The 23,054-nt window shown below is 39.9% G+C and overlaps 1 protein-coding gene across 1 annotated transcript; it reads left to right on the top strand.

Annotated features, from left to right (window-relative positions):
* LOC121875045 lies at positions 1–18,179 on the top strand. The gene is made up of 2 exons (XM_042379394.1): positions 1–190; positions 14,963–18,179. Exons 1-2 carry the CDS (start codon positions 13–15, stop codon positions 15,418–15,420), a joined length of 636 nt encoding a protein of 211 aa, XP_042235328.1. The 5' UTR covers positions 1–12; the 3' UTR covers positions 15,421–18,179.
* The last annotated feature ends 4,875 nt before the right edge of the window (positions 18,180–23,054 follow it).

Below are 23,054 nucleotides of genomic sequence, written 5' to 3'. Positions count from 1 at the left end.
TTTATATCTTTAATGCCCCATCTTTACCAGGTTGGAGGTAAGGCTATGTGGGTGACGATGGCTTCTACTGTGCCAGGCCTGAATAGGTCCTGGCAAAGCCTTAAAGAACATTATAGGAAGTACACAGTAAATCACCTCCAAGATTTTCAACTGACCGATAAAGAATTAGCAATGTTTAGAACCTCAGGAGGTAAGTAACTATTACAATTTTTTTTATGTTGTAGGTGTACAATATTATTAGCCAACACATTCATTTTTGCTCGACCCTTCTTTACCATGAGCGCCACCCGATGTAAACAAACATATCCCTCATCATACTGCACTTCAACCTCTCATCGCACAGTGTGAGAGGTGAAGTAAATTCTGTTTCACTTTTCTAGGTTTTATTAAACAAAGAATATAACAAAAGAAACCAAAATATATAAGAAACACATTAACCATATATGGACTAACACAACTTAAGGACAGAGTATGACACGTTACAGTTACCGTATACCTGTACCCACACTGTTTATCTTTGATAATTATTTATACATATATCTACACGATCTCGTCAACCAGATCAAATGTAGTTTCCATGAAGAAAAAATAATAGTAGAATAATTTGTTATATATGATATCATATACTGTACATTATACTAAAATGTTCATAGCTGGGTTATGGGTAAATATATAAGTCAAAATCATTACTGTACTATGCACAGAGTAATGCTATCTTTACTTACTTTGTGATTGATGTCAGTTCTTGTAAAAAGTAAATGGTCTTGTGGTCTGACTTGAAGACAACTCGGTTAGTGTGCCCTCGGACAGGTTAGGCCGGCACAGACACTTCTCTGGGTCTGCCTGGCTCAACTGTGTCACGTCATCCAGAGGATGTTTTGAACATGGAAGGAGCTATTTTTTATGCATAAAATAATGCTAAAGTATCTTGATATGCTATGTATAATTGTTGGCATATGCATTTTGAAATTCATTCAAATTAGGGTCAACTTCCACTTGTTATATCAATTAACAAGAACCTCACTATTTATATAGACTTTTTGGTGTCAATATATCAATTGTTTAACTTCTGACTCAGCTAAGTGGTGGCAATGACTGACTCTGGCTGTAGTGTCTGTGTGTGTGTGTGTGTGTGTGTGCGTGCATCAGTGACTGGCTGTAGTGTCTCGTGTTTGTGTGTGTGTGTGGTGACTCGTGTGTTGTGTGTGTGTGCATCAGTGACTGGCTGTAGTGTCTCGTGTGTGTGTGTGTGTGCGATCAGTGACTGGCTATAGTGTCTCGTGTGTGTGTGTGTGTGTGTGTGTGTATGTGTGGTATTAGTGACTGGCTGTAGTGTCTCGTGTGTGTGTGTCAGTGACTGGCTGTAGTGTCTCTTGTGTGTGTGTGCGCGCGTGTGTGCGCGCATCAGTGACTGGCTGTAGTGTCTCGCGTGTGTGTGTGTGTGTGTGTGCGCGCCTCAGTGACTGGCTGTAGTGTCTCGTGTGTAATAATAATAATAATAATAATAATAATAATTATCGGTTTATTGAAAAAATTCTGCAGCCCGAAGGCTGAAAATATACATTGGACATAAATGACATATTACATACATTGGTGGTTTAACAAAAGCCTTCATTATAGAAAGGTAAAGGAACATACAGTGAACATACAGATTAATGTAGGTGTTGAACAGCAAACTCGTAGTGTAGTAACTCCCTCCCAGATGGTGTTAGGAGGAACTCACGTGGTGTAGTAGTTCCTTCAGATGGTGCTGTGATGGACCTGGCGTGGTGTAGTAATTCCCTCGGAGATGCTGTTATGAGGGGCCTCACGTGGTGTAGTAATTCCCTCACAGATGGTGTTATGAGGGACCTCACGTGGTGTAGTAATTACCTCACAGATGGTGTTATGAGGGACCTCACGTGGTGTAGTAATTACCTCACAGATGGTGTTATGAGGGGCCTCACGTGGTGTAGTAACTCCCTCACAGATGGTGTCATGAGGGGCATCACGTGGTGTAGTAAATCCCTCACAGATGGTGTTATGAGGGGCCCGACGTGTAGTAATTCCCTCACAGATGGTGTTATGAGGGACCTCACGTGTAGTAATTCCTTCACAGATGGTGTGATGAGGGACTTGACGTGGTGTAGTAATTCCCTCACAGATGGTGTTATGAGGGACATGTGGTGTAGTAATTCCCTCACAGATGGTGTTATATGAGTGAGGTTTGGTCTTGGGCCTTCCTATCGTAGACGGATTAACACATTGATGGTTGTTGTTGGGTCTCACGGGCCGTTATGACTGGGTACCTGGGACCTCACTGTATGAAGGTTAACTTGGGTACTGCTGTTACCGTTGAGTTGTTCTCACTGACTTAAGCACTGTTCACCACTGTTCACCTCTGTTTAACACTGGTTTCGTTCCTTTCCAAAATGAAATTGTAACTTCTGGCGAGAACTTGTTGATATTCCGGTGGGGAGGAGGGTTCAGGGGAGGGGGTTGGTATGGGCCAACTTAACAGTTGACCTGGCTGCTCCGAGAGGAGCGCCAGGTACGTCTTGACCCTTCGATGGTCAAGGATGTATATGTAATAATAATTATAATAATAATAATTAACGGTTTATTGAAAGAGCTTGGCAGCCAGAAGGCTGAAAATATACAGTTACATATTTGGGGAATGGGTTACGAATTACAAATAATATACAAGTAACATGAGTGACACAAATAAGACATATAATAACTAGATGGGGAAAAGCTCAAACTACAGTTCATTTCAACATAGTGACAGTGCAAGGAGTAGTGTTTACTGGGAGTGAATACACTGATTTATTACAAGTTTGATAATTTTTACAATGGTTGGGACTGGGCTGCTTATAGCGACCGTTAGGCACGAGGCTGGATGCGGTTGTGGTAACAACAGTTCTCGGACTAGGGATCTCAGGTGGTGAGCCGGGTGTCGGGATGGTGTAGAAGCTACTCCTGCAGATGAGGTCGTGGTGATGGTCAGTGAGAGTCAAAGGTCAGTGTGTTGAGCGCTTGATATGGAGTAGGAAGGGAGAGAATAATCTGCATGCCTTGCACTTTTTCTAGGTGTTTACGCTAGGGCATTGAGGAGGAAGACCAGGTGGGGGAGGCATAGGTGAGCTTAAGTATGAATGTTGTGAAACACTGAGGAGTCCTGTGCAGGAACCCGAGGACTTGAGTCGGCGTAGGGAGGTGGAGACGAAACTGGAGGATTTGATAACTTCACTGACGTGTTTCCAATTTAGTTTGTTGTCTATGTGGACGCCGAGAGCTGCTGGAATCTACAACCTGGAGTGTGTTCAGACCTAGAGTAATGGAAGGAGGGACAATGTCGGAGGAGAGGTTGATGTATAACCATGGTCTTGGTATGGTTGATGGTGACATGGTTGTTGGTGGCCCAGTAGGGTGTGTCATAATGGAGGCGAATTTTTTTTTTTGAGTTTGAAAAACGCTCATGGTATTACCGATGAAGTTCTATGTGCAGAATTATGATATCTTCAGATTTGAAAAGTTTTCAGCCTTTTGCTAGGTACGAAACTTGAAATCTTGGCGAAAATTCAGTATTCCCACCCTTTACCAACACCACTAAATAGCTTTGAGTTTAGCAAAGTAAATGTATCAGGTTAATTTATTAGGATGAAAATGATCCAGAATAGTGAAACGATCTTTGATGACATTTATTAAATTTATTCTTTAGAAACAAAAATAACTAAATACAAAAACCGGTTTTACTACTACTTAATCCGGTGTTGCTGCACACCATAGAGAATGATGTCTTTTCGTTTCTATTTCTACTCATCACCTCCTCAGTTGGACCACCTGTCGACAGCCCTCTCCTCCTCTCCTGGTTGTACACGTGGACTGTTGGGTCGCCACTTGCTGTACACACAACGTTTATACTCATGCAAGGAAAATATGGTGACATGCATGGGGTTGTCCAGGAAAGCCTGGACTTGAACATTGGTGAGGCTGCAGGTAAGAGGGGGGCTCACTGTCAGCCTGATGTTATCCAGATTCATGAGATCAGCGAGGGCCTTTGGCACCTAGATTGACTCCCCAGGAGTCAGTTCCTGACCCTGAAGGAATCATCACCAACCGATTCGTCATGCCCAGATCCTCTCATAAGTCTCATATCCAAGAACTTTTGACTGCCAATTTTCTCTCCCCTCCTCATCCCACGGTGTATATTGTTCGCAGAACTGCTCGATACATACCCAGAAGAATCTCCCCACAGTCAATCTGAACAACCTCTTGGCTGACTCTCAGGAGCCTGCCAAGAGAACATGCCTCGACCTTTCGGAGGAACGATGACTTGACCTTGCGTTGAACCAATTGGCAAGTAGACACCACGATGAATTGGACAATAAGTCTCGTGCCAGAAGCTGGTTCCTTCAGCTTATGATGAGCGACCCAAATTCCTGCAGAACCTGAGAGCCGCTAGAGCCACTCCAGAATGTGAGATCAACTGGATTCAGCAGGTAAGCAAAGTCTAATAACCAGTTTTTATGGCACTGCAAATCATGTAACCATAGTATTGGCCGTGCTCAGGTTAACTATGTATGTGCTCAACGCAGTGGAGGGCCAACTGTGATTTTTTCAAAGCTCGGATTTATTTTCACCAGTGGTGAGTCCAGCATCTTGCCAAGAGGACCAGACCATCTGTTGTTTGAAAGAGTCTTGCCATCCAGCTCCTGATCAGATGTCTGAGTGGGCAACTGCTGTGGGAGGTCAGCAACAATCCAGACCAGCTTCCTCCCAATCTTCCGCCTCTATCCACTGTAGGACTCCCCCCCTTGCCACCTCCTGTGTTCGTGTTGGTGCTGTCCTCCAATGGCCTGCAGGGTCTGGCTCTACTGCCTCTCTGGAGCCAGTTCACAATGTTATCTGCCACTCATCTCAGCTGGAGCCTCCTGGATGTCACTTTTCTGGAGGAAATGCCACAAATACTTCCTCCTGGTTTCACTGCAGCAGGAGTAGTGTTCTCTCCTCACATGGCAGGAATCAACTTGTCAGGAATCTCCAACTTTCATGTAACACTTTAAAGGTCCTTTTCTCCAACAAAGAACAAACAATTGATTCACTTTTATCCCTTTATCAAACCTCTTCTGTGTTACTGACAAGATTCTCCTGAGCTCTCTCATACTTTTGTTATGAGGATCTATCACCAGGTGAACATCATCAAAGTTATCAAATCACTGTCAACCCAGGCAGCTGTTGCTAGCCTCTGTAGTTTCTCCGGAGACCAGTGTGGTGTGTCAAAGATGTCGTGTCAGAGCTATGCTCGATATCTTCATTTCGAATCTTTTGCTCAAGGCTGTTTGGGATCAATATTTTCGGGTTAGGACAAAGTCACTCATTTCTTTCCTGGGCACGACCAGCTATGGGGAAGCTATTAAACTTGAATCAGCTTGACTCAATCATCGGCCTTTTTACTCCTCACCCGCCTCTCAAGTCTTTTCTCGCAACTCTTCTCCTCTTCTGTCTCTCTGTGGCAGCCTCCGTCTCTTGACCGAGTATCTTGGTTAGAAATCATGAGAGCCCCTATACTGCCAGTCTTCTCTCTGTGCTTTGACAAATGCCAGTTCGGACACAGGAATCTTCAGTTCACGCTTTGCAAATGTTAGGAGATAAATGGATTTATTAGCCGACGATCCAAACCTAGGACAGAGAACAATTAGCACTTGCAAGTAATTATGTCAAATAACTGGTCCAGTTGCTTGCTAAGCTGTCCTAACTGCAAGTTTTCCTCTCCCAAGAGAGATATCTCTTTGCCTTTTCTCCCAACTGGCTAGCAGTCTCTCACTAATCTTCTTCTGACTTGTTATGACTGAGGCTTGAACTGAGCTGCTAGCCAGAGTGTAATTGTGCCAAGACAGCTTTGGTCATCACTGGCAATGTCTTTTGTTTGTGTGTTCTTTGGTTCTTTTCACTGATTTGCCTGGATTAAAACAATCAGATTCTCAAAAGCACTTCAATGTAGGCAACTCCCGACTTCAGGAGCTCTCTCCCAGACCCAAGATAGTGACTGAGATACGATTTTGGTTCCTCGCCCTGACACAAGGTATGCCATCGCAAATATTATCAATTTATAAATGACCAGAATCTGAAACAGAAAAAAAAATATTATATAGTTGGGTTGTTAAAGAATGAATGCCAGAAAGCAGTTGTTCTGACGTTATTTACTGTAATGCACTAATGTACGTTAGATTGATAAATTACACGCTGTAATTCTACACGAAAAGTTGCAAAATATTGAAACTGAAATTATTTTCTGTTTATATACACTAAAAATCTACCAAAAGTGATGGTTTCATTGGTTTTAGCTGATCTTCCTCCTATGACACACCTTAGTGGCCCGCCCAGTTTTGGAGACTGTTCAATAAATCCTGAAGGGAGTATAGTTGGGAGCAGAATTGTTGACGCTGATCCCAGGAGTCAGCTACATATTTCCAGCGAGCAGGGGTTTCTAGTAGGGCTGATGAGCATATAGGAACAGAGTGGTCCCATCTTGGTTTTGGGGGACGCCACAGGTGAGTGACTGAAAGGTGGAGACAGCCTCGAAACGCATACACCTTGGCGTCGGTCACTGAGGAAGTCTGTAAGCCATGGTATAAGACTTCTCCAGCCCGAGGTCAATAGCTTTGTTGATGATTATATTGTGGTCATCAGGGTCTAACGCTTAGTGGAATCAATGAAGGCGACAGCTACAGACGTTTTTTTGCTTGAGATGTGTATATGTAATCAGAAAGCTGACAAGGTGAGTGGTGGAGGAAGTGTGTGTGTGTGTGTGTGTGTGTGTGTGTGTGTGTGTGTGTATGACTGTGACTGGCTGTAGTGTCTCGTGTATGTGTGTGTGTGTGTGTGTGTGGCACAGATCAGTACTGGCTGTAGTGTCTCGTGGTGTGTGTGTGTGTGTGTGTGTGCATCAGTGACTCGCTGTACTGTCTTGTGTGTGTGTGTGTGTGTGTGCATCAGTGACTCGCTGTACTGTCTTGTGTGTGTGTGTGTGTGTGTGATCAGTGACTGCTGTACTGTCTTGTGTGTGTGTGTGTGTTGTGTGTGCAAGATCAGTGACTGTCTGTAGTGTCTCGGTATGTGGGGTATGTGTGCCAGTGACTGGCTGTAGTGTGTGTGTGTATCAGTGACTGGCTGTAGTGTATCGTGTTTAGATCAGTGACTGGCTTGGTGTCTGTGTGTGTGTGTGTGTGTGTGGCCCATCAGTGACTGGCTGAGTGTCTGTGTGTGTGTGTGTGTGTGTGTGTGTGTGTGCACAGTGACTGCGATGTCTGTGTGTGTGTGTGTGTGTGTGTGTGTGTGTGTGTGTGTGCATCAGTGACTCGCTGTACTGTCTTGTGTGTGTGTGTGTGTGTTTAAGGCACAGATCAGTGACTGTCTGTAGTGTCTCGTGTGTGTGTGTATGTGTTTGTGTGTGTGCACATCAGTGACTGGCTGTAGTGTGTGTAGCGTGTGTATATACACTGTATATATATATATATATATATATATATATATATATATATATATATATATATATATATATATATATATATATATATATATATATATATATATATATATATATATATATATATATATATATATATATATATATATATATATATACACAGTAGTACCTCGATTTGATGAGGTCAATTGAACCCACAGGGTACCAAGTGAAAGTGAACAACAGAACATATGGGATTAATTCCAAAAGAGACTGGCCCGACCCCTAACTCCACTTTTTCCCGACACACATGGTAAAATAACAACTAAATTTTATGATGGTATGCTCACACAATTAATATTTAAGAGAAATACTACAGGTTAATGTCCATTCAAATAATGGACCCAATCCTCTTCCAGCTCACTGGCCCCATCCTGAGAAATGTTTGGGTGAAACACTAGATTTTAACATTTAGTAATAAATAACACCTCAGACTACAGTTAGGATAATATAATTGACATTTCTGGATTCCATGAAGGTCAGGAATATTTTGAATGTAAAATTCCATATATTTTGGCAAAAAAGATAAAATATTGTTTTGTGTAAGCCAAATTATTACATTAGATCTAAAATTTGTATGTCTAATGCAAAATCCATGATATTATTAAAACATCATATGAGAATTCCAGAATGTAAATTACATTCTTGTCAACTAATTTGTATGAATTTTATGAGCTAAAACAAATATCTTCAGTTAATAAAAAATATTCTTCACGACACTATCTGTCAATCAAAGTACTCCCAATCTCTCCTCTTCCAACTGCTGATGGTCGGTGGGTCCCAACCCCCCCCACCTTCCCTCCCTACCAGAGAAATAATGGGTGAAAAAACTAGATTTTAACTTTTAGTAATAAATAATACCTCAGACTATAGTTAGGATAATATAATTGACATTTCTGGATTCCTTGAGGGTCAGGGAATATTTTGAATGTAAACTTCATATATTTTGCTCAAAAGATAAAATATTTGCTTTGTGTAAACCAAATTATTATATTAAATCTAAAATTTGTAGTCTATTGCAAAATCCATGATGTTTATATTCAAAATGATCATCATATTGCAAGAATTCCAGCAATGTAAATTATATTCCGGCTGGGTAATTTGTATGAATTTTATGAGCTAAATAAAAAAAAATATATTATACTTCAACGCCTATATGAGTAGATGCACTTCGGAAAGTGAAAGTCTGGTTCTGGCTAAGTACCGCGTAAATGAGAAATCGCGGAAAGTGAAACAATGTAAAGCGGGGTAATACTGTATATATATACAGTACAACCTCGATTAACCGACCACATATGGGGGGAAGGGCCCGACGGATAATCCGAAAGGTCGGTTAATAGTACATAAAGTCTACGGAAATAAAACATACATTTTCAAAGTACCTTTCTCCAACGTACCCCTTTTTAATTCCCTCTATTCATTTTTGTTCATTTGCCATTCATATTTCAATAGAATTTGTTATAAAACATTAACCACTTTAATAAATAAATATGAACCAACACAGAAACCGTGAATAAAAAATGGAAAAGTCAAAGAACATATGTCATCACAAAAATTGTGACCAAGTCCCAGGTTGCTCATCTGACTTTCTACCTTATTTACACACAATTGCAGGGTCTCAATTGCTTCTCTTACTATTGACAACACAACATACATATATTGTTTCTCACTCTTGATTTTTGTTTTCATTTTTGCATTTATGGTTTTTTATTACTACTGTATTATTATTATTATTATCATTATCATTATTAATATTATTACATTATCGCCCCCCAGGCCCCGATGGGTCAGTGACCTGTGCCCGTGGCTAATCCCTCGTTTTTTTTTTTTTTTTTTTTTTATGAGTTCGGGTTGACGGTTAATCCGAAGTCGTTAATCGGGTTTACTGTATTAATATATATATATATATATATATATATATATATATAACACACACATATATATATATATATATATATATATATATATATATATATATATATACAGTGGTCCCTCGGTCAACGAGCACAATTCGTTCCAGAAGGTTGCTCGTTCATCAAAAAATTCATTAATCAAAACCATTGTTTCAGTGGGTTTTTGGGTAATTGGTTCCAGCTCACCGAAAATTGTCTAAACTCAACAAAAAAGGTAGTAAAGCACACTTACTTTGAGGTGTGTATGTAGAAGGCTCCTGGATGATGATGCTGATGTGAATTTGAAGTAGGAGGTGGAGGAGGAGAAGGGAGAACAGAAGGAATTGGAGGTGGAGGAGAAGCATTTTACTGCTTCTTGGAAGGTGAGTCACCTTCCATGAAAATGTCAGGAACCTCTGGACTGACAGATTCTCCACCAGGAACATCCTCTCTCCTTTTTGAATTGGAAGGCTGAGGGCTAGCATCTTGTTCCCGCTGCCTTTTAGTGAAGAAAGTGTCAATTTTTGCCTGTGGGACATCTCTCCTCCTCATCATTAACTGATGTTTGAAGAAGGTGACCACTGTGTCCTCAACATTACACAAAACTAGTTCTGATTTTTCAACTTCTGAGTGCCTTGAAGCCGGTTTCCTGAACTTCTCCCAGTGGTGAACAACATCTTTTAAGTCTGAAGTTGACATATGGTCATCACTTTCCTTTTCTTCCTCACCATTGTCAGCCTCTAACATCTCATCCAGTTGCTGCAAGTCTTCAGGAGTAAGTTCCTGTTCATGAGACATCACAAGCTCTTCTTCATCATCCTCCTCCACTTCAAAGCCCAATTTCTGACCAATGGACACAATCTCCTGGTGCAACTCTGTTTCATCCTGAAATCCCTCAAAATCATGGACTATTGATGGCCACAGTACTTTCCTTGAAGAATTGAGGGATCTAGTGGAGACATCTTGCCATGAGGACACAATCAATTTTACAGCCTCCAGGATCTTAAACTGTATCTTCCAGAACTGTGCCAGTGTTAGTTTAGGATCAGTGGAAGTTGCCTGATGACACCTCCTGAACATTTTCTTCATGTACAACTTCTTGAAGTTGCTGATCACATTCTGGTCCATTGGCTGTATGATTGATGTAGTGTTTGGAGGTAAAGACAACACTTTCACAAAGTCAAATTGAGACTCCAATGTTCTGGCAAGTTGAGGGTCATGACCAGGGGCATTATCCATAAGGAGAAGAGCCTTTAAAGGGAGTTTATTGGTGGTTAGGTAGCTCTTCACAGAAGGGCAAAACACCTCAACAGCCCATTCATTAAAGAGCTGTCTTGTTGCCCATGCCTTACGGTTGGACTTCCAATAAACTCCAAGCCGTCCTCTTCCCACTTTCTGTTGCTTGAACACCCTGGGGTTCTGAGAGTGGTAGACAAGCATAGGCTTCAGTCGGAAATCCCCTGAAGCATTGGCACCAAGCAGTAGAGTGAGACGGTCTTTCATGGGTTTATGCCCAGGTAAAGAGGCTTCATCTCTGGTGATGAATGTTCTTTTGGGCATCTTTTTCCAGAACAGCCCAGTTTCGTCCACATTGAACACTTGCTGTGGAAGATAATTTCCTTCTTCCATCAGTTCTTTAAATTCCACTAAAAACTTTGCTGCCTCTTCCTTATCAGCACTGGCAGCCTCACCATGCCTAACTACACTAAATATGTCACTTCTTTTCTTAAATTTTTCGAACCAGCCTTTGCTGGCCCTAAAATCTTCAAAGTCTGCTCTTTCACAAATAAATTCAGTAGAAACTGAATCACCTTGCATCTGTTTTTCCCTAATCCAGATGATAAGTAACCTTTCTGTTTCTGCTATTAGGGATCTACCTTTGAACACTCTGGTAGATTTGTCTCTCACTTTCACTTCCTTGAATTTGTCTTTCTGTGTAAGAATTGTCGACATGCCATATTCTTTGCTTAGCACATTTGTTCTAATGCCTTCTTCATGTTTTCTAATTATTTCCTGTTTCATCTGAATTGAAATTGCTTTTCTAGGTTTCTTGGGACTTATGCTGGATTCAAAAACAATTTCAACACGTGATATTTTAAGTTTAATTGCTGTAAATAAAGAATATTTTCTTTAAATTAACACTGCACTGCACTATATATCATCAATATGTAAAATATATTTCAAAATTACCAATAATTTGACTGAAAACACAGAAAAAAGCGTTTATGTTGAAGAGAGTCTGAAGCAAGATGTTACCTCCACTGAAAAGACACAAAGACTGATGCCTGTTTGGTGGGCATAAAACTAGTTTCCTGTACTTCAATTATGTACAATACCGTATACGTACAGTTTTACCCCGCCTAACGCGGTTTCACTTAACGCGTTTTATCATATACGCGGTGCCTCGCCAGAGCTGAACTTTCACTTAACACGGATTTTTTCCACATATACGCGGTGAGTGTCCGGCTCGAGACGCTATTTTTAGATTTGCCCCACCCGCCACCCTGCCTGACTGCCTGTTTTAGCTCATAAAATTCATACAAATTACCAGGCCAGAATATAATTTACATTGCTGGAATTCTTATAATTTGGTGATAATTTTGAATATAAACATCATATATTTTGCTTTAAACTTACAATTTTTAGATAAAAAATTTTCTCTAGGTAACTATGGTATCTTTTGTGCAAAATATATGACATTTATATTCAAAATATTCCTGGTCTTACAAGGAATCCAGCAATGTCAATTATATTATCCTAACTTTAGTTTGAGGTATTATTTATTAAAATTTAGTGGTTATCCCACACATATCCTTGGGACGGGGGGTGGGGGGGAGGGAGGGACCAACCGACCATCTGTTACCCTGTGAAGAATTGTTATTTTTTTTTATTAACTGAAGATATTTGTTTTAGCTCATAAAATTCATACAAATTACCCAGTCAGAATATAATTTACATTGCTGGAATTCTTATAATTTGGTGATCATTTTGAATATAAACATCATATATTTTGCTTTAAACTTACAATTTTTAGATAAAAATTTTTCTAGGTAACTATGGTATCTTTTGTCCAAAATATATGACATTTATATTCAAAATATTCCTGGTCTTACAAGGAATCCAGCAATGTCAATTATATTATCCTAACTTTAATCTGAGGTATTATTTAATACTAAATGTTAAAAACTCTGGAAGGGAGGATTGGTGGGGGGTGGGGGGGAGGGTTGGGACTGACCGCGCGGTTGGAAGAGGGGGGGAGGCAAGGTGGGGTACTTTGATTGACAGATAGTGTCGTGAAGATTATTTTTTTTTTATTAACTGAAGATATTTGTTTTAGCTCATAAAATTCATACAAATTACCCGGTCAGAATATAATTTACATTGCTGGAATTCTTATAATTTGGTGATCATTTTGAATATAAACATCATATATTTTGCTTTAAACTTACAATTTTTAGATAAAAATTTTTCTCTAGGTAACTATGTTATCTTTTGTGCAAAATATATGACATTTATATTCAAAATATTCCTGGTCTTACAAGGAATCCAGCAATGTCAATTATATTTTCCTAACTTTAGTTTGAGGTTATCCCACACATCTCCTTGGGACGGTTGGTGGGGGGTGGGGGGGGGAGGGAGGGACCGACCGACCATCTGTTAGCCGGCTGTGTAGTGTGAGAGGGGGAGGGAGTTGAGTCCATTATTTGAATGGACATTAACTTGGCGACTGTATTTCTCTATTTCTCTTAAGTATTAATTGTGTGCATGTACCATCATAAAATTAAGATGTTATTTTTACTACAACATAGGTATGTGCCTTCAAAAAGTGGAGTTTGGGGGTCGGGCCGGTTTCTATTGGAATTAATCCCATATGTTCTGTTGTTCACTTAACGCGGATTTCACTTAACGCGGGACCCTCTGGGTTCAATTGACCGCGTTAAGTGGGGTACAACTGTATACTCGTGTGTAGTTCGAGTTTTTATGACCAAATTTTTAGGCAAAAAATTGGGGGTCGATCTCTACATGCGTAATAGTTTTGTTAGGTTGAACCCGTGCATGATGGGAAGGGCGAGGAGCAACTTTTAGCTTCAGACATGAAAAATATTTACCATTTACTGCCAGTAAACAATGGAAACGTAAAATATGTACCAATTAGTAATGAAAAGTTGTGCAGTTCCTTCAGCAGATGAAGCTCACCAACTTACAATAGGCTAAATTACCTTACAACGTACTTTCAGTGGTCTATGTTGAAGTTCTTAGCACAGGCTAACTTATCATATCAAATACGGTATCACAGTTCTCATAGATCTACAAAAAATACCGGTAATAAAAACCTTTTCGATATTTCACACTTAATATAATACCCGGTAATCCACATCAACCTCCTATTGTTTACAACGATGCATGACGCACAACCAGCTGTTGAGTATCAGCTAGACGGTCCACGTGTTTTTCGAATCGTTTTCAGTTGAAAAACTGTTACATCACATGTATATGTTACCTTAACTGTGCCTGAATGAATATATTCTCGGAAATAAATAGTAGTTTTGCTGAAACGTGATGTATTTTAATGTAAAATAGGATAAAATACATGACAAAAACAAAAGATTTTACCTGACCTTCCGATGTTCAAGAGAAGTTACTCGTTTTTTTTAATATTTTCGGTTAAAATACTGTTATATTACAATGGTATTCTATTCATACTGTGCTTGATATAATACATTCACGGAAATGTAATATTTTTGCTGAAATGACGTACGTATTACAGTGGAAAGTGGGATAAAATCGTGACGAAAACAATGACTTTCGCTTTCTTTCGTTCAAAAGATGTTACCGTAATCGCTTTTTGAATGGTTTAGTTAAAAAACTGTTGTATTGCAATAATATTTCCTCCTAATTGACTTGAATAAATACTTGAATGGAAATATACAATATTTTTTGTTGAAACTACCCGCGTTTCAGTGTAAAGTGTCGTAATAATAAATGGTAAACAATTTACCTTCGGCACTCGGTGTTTTAGGCACGGCGAGCCTCAGTTTATAGGACGTAGAGTGTTTTTACTGAAGGTTTTGTTGTTCCATTACCCTCAAAAACCTGGGTCGACCTATAAACGAGGAATACCATAAATTAACGATTTCTTGGTCAAAAAATCAGGGTCGACCTATAAACGAGGGGTGGTTATAGACGAGTATATACGGTAATTGTTAAAATGACTAAAAAAAATTAATATAAAACTTTTAAAATGATTGAATAGTACAATTTCTTGATATTTGCTAAAATGGTAAGGAATTTAAGCCCTAGAACCGATTACTGTATTGGCGGATTATTACGACAGCTAGTGTGCAAGCGAAAACATGTTGTGGGGCGCTCGTAAGGAATTTGTTAATCAAGGGAATGCTCGTTAACTGAAGTTAAGAATCTTATGGAAGGTAATTCGTAAACCGAGGCGATCGTTAACCAAGGGGTCACTGTATAGTCATGAAACGGGAAGTTCCCACGGTTACTGGTACATGTGAAGAAATGCACCGCACATTTAACCTAATTTTAAATTCTCTATTTTCAGCCAGTGAAAGAAGAAATGGGAAGCACTTCACAAGAATGATAAGATCAAACACTAAGAGAGATGAAGAGACTTCTTCAAATGATTTTAAGGAAGATAACTCAAGTGAACCTGACTCTAAGAAGCGAAAATCAGCAAATAAAAGGAAGAGGCAAAAACACACTGACGAAGAATTTGAAAGTCATAATGAGGAAAAAATTAATAGGAAAAGTAAAGAGGGAGAGAAACGGTCTAGGGACAATCACCGTAAGCCATCTAGAACTGATCATATCCAATCACCACAAGTAAACCGAAGAAGATATGTGGCAAAGAGAAAGTTGTTTAAGTTTGGTGAAGTGGCAAAACTTACTCCACAAGCTCCCTTCTTTGGGAATGGAGTTGGTAGTGCCATCATACAACGTAAATTCTTGGGTAGAAGAATCTATTCAAGTTCTGAAGTGGAACAACAGAAATGCACTTGACATGAGACTAGTGCAAGGAGCCCTCATAGACCACAACAACAGAGCCCTCATAGACCACAACAACAGAGCCCTCATAGACCACAACAACAGAGCCCTCATAGACCACAACAACAGAGCCCTCATAGACCACAACAACAGAGCCCTCATAGACCACAACAACAGAGCCCTCTTAGTCCACAAGAACAGAGTCTTCATAGTCCACATGAACAATCATTACTTAGAGCAAAGATATCCCTAGAAGAGGAAAATTTACATAGTAACTCTGGAGAAAATATTGATGTAACTGTTATTGAAAGGTCACACATGAGTGATGGGGAAGGAAGTGGTGTGGATTTTTCTAGAAATCAGCCAGTAGCCAACAAGAGCCTCTCAGATTTAGAAGATGATATTTCTAGTGCAAAAACTAATGACAGATCCATGTCTCCAGTCGCTGTAACTCCCAGGCGAGATGTGCAGGATAGAATACCCTATTTGAAACCTGTCAAATATTTAGACATTAGGAATTTTCTAAAGGGAAGTGGAGACTCATTGTGTAGTAATTCACCCACTAGTGATAATGAAGGTGAATCTCTAAGTTGTCAGAGATATAGAAGTCAGACTCTAAAATGAACACACGGGAAGTGAATAAACTAAGGAAATGTGCTGGATATCCTGAAATACAGCTTAAAGGATGTTCAGTGTTATTACAGAGGCTTCCCAGGAGTAAACTTAAAAGGATAGTTGTACATAAAAACAAGATGAAAGCTCTGTATTGAACAGTGAACAATTACTTTAAGTTAATGAATATCTGTAATTCATAGACTGTAGTGATTATATTGGGAAAGAATTAAACTTTCTTTTCATATTAGTTTTTATTATAGTTATTAGCCTTTAGGTTTATTGTCATTTAGTTGTATGCAAAGATCTTAATCATAGTGCTTAATACAGACCTTTCCTGTGTTGGACAAATAAATATTACCAGTTTTAACCAACAACAACTCTCATAACAAGTCTTTAATGTTAGGACTGTCACCTCTATTTACTCAGAAATCTTTTTAAAGTAAAGTGTACAGTAAAGTGTGGAAACATGAAATGTTCAGAGCATTGAAAAGTGTCTGAAAAACAGAGGTCAACTACCTAACATATTTTTTTTTTATTCTTTTTGTGAAATCTCAGAAAAGTGTTGTTGTATACCAAGGTAATGTTTTTTGGGTGCTTTTCTACACTGGTACAATAGCAACGGTTGTGATCACTCGAGTTAATACTTTGATATTTACAGACAATGAGCGAACAGTGAACATCTGCCGTGATAAGAGTGTTGTGGGCAGTGTTCTTTTCTGAGTGTCACCGGAAGGCCATAATTGTAATAAGATTATGTAACTTAGTGTTATTTTAAATCGTCATATATATTGGTTGTATTTGTTTTGGTTTCAATTGGAAGTGTTTTAGTTCTCAGTTGACGTCAGTTTTGACAAGTGAGTTTATTGGTATAACACGAGTTATTTTATAGTTCCGAGTGTATTGTATTTTTGTGTTGTTTCTATTAGAGCATGATTTTAGTGCAAAGGGCATTAGTTCTACCAGTGTAGACTGACAGGCATTGTCAGTAAGTGTGTTTTATGTTTATTTGAGATCTAATACATGTATAATTTCAGCAATTGCATTGATGGTTCTAGGACTCTGTGGTGATATGGACATATATAAAAGAACGCAATCTTTGAAAATTGATTGTTGAAAATACATGTCAGGACCCCCAATTGTGAGTACAACAGAGTACATTGTGAAGTGATAACAGTGTTAAAATCATTGCAATTGAAAAGACAGTGAATACTTGTTGAGTACCGAGGGGACAGTCTCGTAAAGTATTACAGTAGTATCAATTATTTTTGGAAGCAAGACTCTCAGTAATGGAAATGTCTATGGTTCTTTTTTAAAGTTGTTTGATTTTCTAGAGTACAGTGTAATTCGGGAAGAGTTCATACAGTGTTGCACCATACAGAGATTGTCAATGACAGTACCATTGCCTTGAGTTTGCACTGTAAGTGTTTCTTGAAAAGTGACAAAAGAGTACAGTGATGTTTTCCTCGTGTATTGTTCAGTGAAGCCCTAAAGTAAAAGTTCACCTGTCCAGTATTATCACTAGGGGAGTGAGTAATAAGTTGAGTAGTAATTTGTGCAGTAATTTTGAGACAATATTTCAAGTGTTCTTGTGTATTAGAAGGTCAGTTAAGCAGTACTCAGAATGTATTTGAAGGTGTGCACTGTTCCAGTATTGTGTAGTTACAGTGAGTTGTTTTGACCTCCAGGCATGATGGCCGTCACAAGGGAGCAGTTCAGGGCAGTCAGCTCAGAACCTGTGTCCAGTAAGTTGATGTGTACAGTTGAGAAGTATGTGGGTGGAGACGTGTTCATTCACAGGAATGACACCCAGGTCTCACCACCAGTTGCTTCATCAGGTGTATGGCCTGATGGACAGGGAGGTGGAGAAGGGATGCCTCTTTTGCTAGTTATGTGAGGCTGGCATCAGTGTTGCCGAGATATCTTTAGAGGGTTGTAGACCTTTTACCGGAATGCATTGGTTGTTGATGTGCATGGTGAAGAGTGATGTTTTGCATATTTGTGTTGCAATTTAGAAGTACAACTGGTAAGTGAGAGAATGTGTTGTTGCCTTTCATCAGTAAGTTGTGGAAAGTGAGTATGTTGTTGCCCATGTGAGTGTGGCATGTGGTGCCATGGGAATGTTTGTGAGTATGTAGGTATTTGTGATTTTTTTTTTTTTTCTCCGGAGAGGGATTGTCAATGTGCAGTGAAGACATAGAGATTGGAAGATGGATTGGCTGTTATGCAACCATCTGATGGGTGTCTGTTACTAGTTTGAGTAAAGATACCAGTTGTGAGTTCTCAAGTTTTGTGAGTTAAGTCCTGGCCAGGCTTGTTGTGTATAGGAGTAGTGTTCGTGACGTTTAGGTGGGGTCGGGCATGTTAAGCATGGCACTGATTTCTGCTAAATGGCAAATGCCATAAGTACAGACAGTTTTTTGGTTTGGTTGTGCTCCCATCAGGACCGTTTCGTATTGCATTGTATTCTTGGGAATACCTCCGCTCGTTCGGGATCCCTCGAATGTTGCTGCCTCTCGTGAGTAGGACATGACTTTAGTTTAAAGTCAAACAAATCATTCCTTCGACTGGATGGGGTCCGTTCATGTAGATCCTAGCTTGAGAAGTCCAAGTTAAATCTCAGTGGTGTCGAGTAAGCATTTGACCAATCTCCTCAACATAACTTTCTTGATATGAGAAGCTGCATCTCCAGAGTGTGTATTGTGTAACATTTTTTTTGTTATGTATGTAACCCCATTTTTATGCTTTTTCTTTATCATTACATTATTCTCATGTATGTGTATTTACCTGTGTTTTTTCCCTATTCAATGTTGTCAGTGATAATAGATACGTTTTTTGTTTTTTACTACCGTTTATCCCATGTATGTAACCATTTTGTTCTTGTTTTGTATGCCTTTTTGTGCCAGATGCCTGTAATAGTTCTGAGGTGTTGTTATGAGTGTGTGTAGTGTGAAACAGAGACCAAAGGTAACAGTTATTTAAAGAATCTGTGTAACTACTGTACATAATTAGCGAATGCTACCGCATAATAAGAATCTTGGGGAAAGGGGGAGCTTTGTCATGGTCACATTGACGGCTGGTCTGTTTTAAAATTGAGGATTCTTATTATACTCCACAGCCGCAAAACATGATTGGGTAGCTGGTTAGCTATCCCTAAGAAGAAACGCGTTTTTCCCTCCCCAACGTTTACACCAAGGATCCCTGTCTAAGTCCCGCCTTCGAAGACAGTTGTCAATACATTTGTATTCCACTTTCTCCTGGCAAGCTCATTCTTGAATTAGTTTATGTAAATCGACTTTAGTAATTCGCCAGACCTTTGTCAACAGAGGGTCATCTTTGAATGTGCAACAGTTGGTTTGTTTGTAATTTCTTTCATTGCGTGAGATAGCCACATCTGGCAACTCAGGGGTATGAAAGCCCTGAGCGTGAAGAAGCTCGGCCTCCCGTGACGATCCTCCAACTTTGTTCACAGATCCAGTGTGTGGGCTTATTTGAACACCCACCGGCTGCCCGGAGTCGGTGGATACCTAGCAGTTAGCTATATATGAACGTTGGCGCCGATTCGACATGATTAAATTGATCAAGTCTGCCTTGTGGAGCTGGACCCCAGACTGCCAACACGTGTCAGAGTATAACCGACCACAACAGCGGTCGTCAGTTGTTAGAGGCGCCAGTGTTATACCCTGGGACATGCCTTGAAGTTGTATGTGTTTGGGGATAATTATCTGGAATATAATTATCCCATGTTGGGAAGTGAACCCATGTATAAGTTGTTGGTTTCAGTAATAACGTGTTGTGAGTGCATCTCATAATTATGTACTAACAACAGTCTGTGAAGGTATCATATGTAAGTTTGTCTTATAACTGGATGTAATGAAATGTACCTAGTAATATGTGAGAAGTAAAGTTGTCCACTTGGGACTAACTGAGTAAAGCCATGGAGTTGATCCTGGTAACTGTTAATGTAATGTATCACCAGTAATGTGGGAGAAGTCAGAGTACCCATTTGGAATGGCATGTGAGTTAAACCAAGGAGTTGTCATGTGTCTATATGCAATGTGAGTAAAGCCAAGGATTTGGTCCTGGTAACTGTAATGTAATGTAACACCAATAAGGTGGTGTGTAGTAAGAGCACAGTATCTGAGTAAATTGCAGTTGAGTAAAGCCGAGGAGTTGCACCTTGGAGTTGTATGTTAATGATATCTTTTTCCCTACTTTGATTTCATATTTATAAACCATTTCTTAGAGTATATGAGGGGTATTCATTTCACCTCAGTATTCCACCTTTATTTCCTTCCAAGTGACTTGATATCAGAATTACAATACCCATGTGCTGACCCTCGCCATGTTACCAAAAAGAACTGAGGTTATGTAGTAACCATGAACTGAAGTAAGTAGAAAGAACAATTGAAGGAACTAAGACAGAGTATGAGTAAGATATGGGTGGCCTCGGTGGTTCAGCAGAAGTAGTAGTGCCCCCCGCTCTTTCAAGGGTGGCAGCTTGTGTTGTTTAAGTGCTCCCCCCCCCCCCCCTTACAAGGGTGGCAGTTTCAGGCGCTCTAATCTCTCAGGGTAACTGAGGTGCCTTTAGTGCAGGCACCAGTCTGGTGGCCCTCCTTTGGTCTAATATATCATTCTACTGGTGTATGAAGGTCTAGTACAGGGGTTCTCAACCAGGGGGGAATTTCCCCCCTCAGGTTTTTAGGGGGAAACTGATACTAATATGGAAAAAATAAAGGATTTTCAGTATTATATGCATATTATTTGGAATGCACTTTTTGAGGCAGACAATCTTGGAAAGGAGGGGGGAATGACATTCTGACATATGGTGAAAGGGGTGCATGGGGCAAACAAGGTTGAGAACCACTGGTCTAGTATATCATTCTACTGGTGTATAAAAGTCTAGTATATCGTTCTACTCGTGTATGAATGTGTCTTGTATCATTCTAAGGACCCTGTAGCCTATAGTATGTACCTTGACTCTACTCAGGCGTTTAATAGCGGAACCGCACAAAGGGCTGAACGATTAAATAAAAAGAAGGAGAATTCAGGCGAATTTGTTCATGGCTGCCAACAGTATGCTAAGATTAATGGCGCGAAATCGTCAATTGTGTGGCCATGATAAATGGGGTCTTAAAAGCAGTGTGATGGGATTAATGTGGCTCGTTAGTTCCATAAAAAAAATATGCTCAATGCAATTCAGTTCAACTTTTTTCTTCACAAATACAGACAACACCAAGGTGTAGCCAGGACACTTAAAAATAGAACTGACTTAATGTGAAATATAGGAAAATATATATCGGCTTCAAGAGTGGTCAGAGGATGCATGTAGGTCTTGGTGTTGAAAATATCATTAACTGAAAATAAATGTGGTAAATAAACTTGTAGAATTTATAAGAAGATTTTGTATAAATCTCAACTTTGTTCACTCTGAGCTAGCAACGAGGCTAAATCAAAGGTCTACTGGTGGTGGGGTCGAGGGGGTGATAACGGGAAGCGCTGCTAATTGTTTTTAAACCTTTTCTTTTTCACATCTAGGTGTGTTTCCCGTGATAATTTTTACTTCCCCGGTTCGGAGATCAATTTAGACCAACATTAAGTTGTTAATATTACTTGTAGTTTAAGAATGTAAATAAAAAGTTAATAATGAGCAGCTCTAAATTAATGCAATGCACCTCACTCCAGTATTGATTCTGTTCTAGGTCGTGGTTGCAGAGCTGGTGTGAGCGGAGTATAAATGGTCCGTTCCTCATAAGGCTCTTACACAAGCGACTTTTAGCTCATAATTTTAACTTGTTGCGCGCTTAAAGACCTTAGTCGTTGAAATCTTGGAGTAATCTGCCAATGTTGTGACGGCACCGAGTGTGAGCTCATTCAAGATAAGACTTGACCAACATTGGCACTTGGTTAAGTACATTCTACAGCCAGTACTGTATACATGCCCAGAGGATAAGTATGAATATCTATTTCTCATATACTATTCCACTGGCGTTCGTCGGTGCGTGTGTGTCATCAGTCTACGGAACAGTGTGTTGGTTCGTGTGTGTAAGTTTACCGCAACAGCAGTTAGTTAACGTTAATTTCTATATCACACATACAGAAGTAAGTTGTATCTTTCTGTAAGAACGACACGATTGATCCTTGAATGGGCTGTGACTGTTGGAAGGTGACGACGGAGGCTGAACTAATACTTCCTTAATAAAGTATTGCCTAAGAGGATGTTGTCCGAGAAACCGTTTGAGTAATCCGTGGAGTTGCCGACTCTCACCTCGATGTTATTGAATTAGGAGGGGAAAGTCTGGTTCCTGACAGAGTTAACGAGCTGCTGTAAGCCGATGGAGATGGCCAGGTAGGTGTTGGTCATGGACACTGAGCTGTAACACCGAGTTAAGATGTTACGGTAGAACCCGTTAATGGCTTTAGTGGAGTAGTAACTTGGGGTGTAACTAATTGACGCGGCGATTGAGGCAGACGCCATTATCTCTGATCCCCAGCTGGTGTAGCAAGTGCCATAGTGTGTCGTACCTTCGCCCGCCCAGTTTCTGCCTACCCTGGCTCTGTACATACTGCATGTTGTGCCTGAGGGAGAGAAAATGTCTTTTATTTGTGTACTAATTTGTGTAAGGTTAGATTAGGTTAAGAAAACCAATGAAGAGATTTATGCACACACACACATACATACATACACATACATACAGACATGCCCCAGCGTGACACTTACCAGACAGACAGAACATGGTACAAGGAGGTTTGCGTTGACAGTAGGCAGCGCAGGTCAGTTTGTTGGGCACTGTCTCTGTGATCAGACTACAGCCAGACAGACTAGGGAAGGTGGGATTCGTGACCTGTAATTCACGAATGTGTGATTAGGGTCTGTCTGTCTGTTTGTAGTGTCTGTCTTTGGTAAAATGACTGTCTGTTTGTCTATCCATTTCAAGGGGTTAACCAGGTAATTTAAAACATCATTAGTACTTCTCTCAGATCCCCGACACTATTAATTGATGTCATTTATTCAAGTGTCTATTTATGCTGTATAT

This window comes from Homarus americanus, unplaced genomic scaffold (genome assembly GCF_018991925.1).
Source record: "Homarus americanus isolate GMGI-L3 unplaced genomic scaffold, GMGI_Hamer_2.0 scaffold5823, whole genome shotgun sequence".
NCBI classification, from domain to species: domain Eukaryota; kingdom Metazoa; phylum Arthropoda; class Malacostraca; order Decapoda; family Nephropidae; genus Homarus; species Homarus americanus.
The sequence above is the reverse complement of the archived record's forward strand: the minus strand, read 5'-3'. Positions and strand labels throughout refer to the sequence as shown.

Excerpts from the sequence above, each read along its gene's own strand:
- LOC121875045 (XM_042379394.1), top strand. The coding sequence starts at position 13 with ATGCCCCATCTTTACCAGGTTGGAGGTAAGGCTATGTGGGTGACGATG. Across the intron at positions 191-14,962 it reads AATGTTTAGAACCTCAGGAG|CCAGTGAAAGAAGAAATGGG; the intron begins GTAAGTAACTAT and ends CTCTATTTTCAG.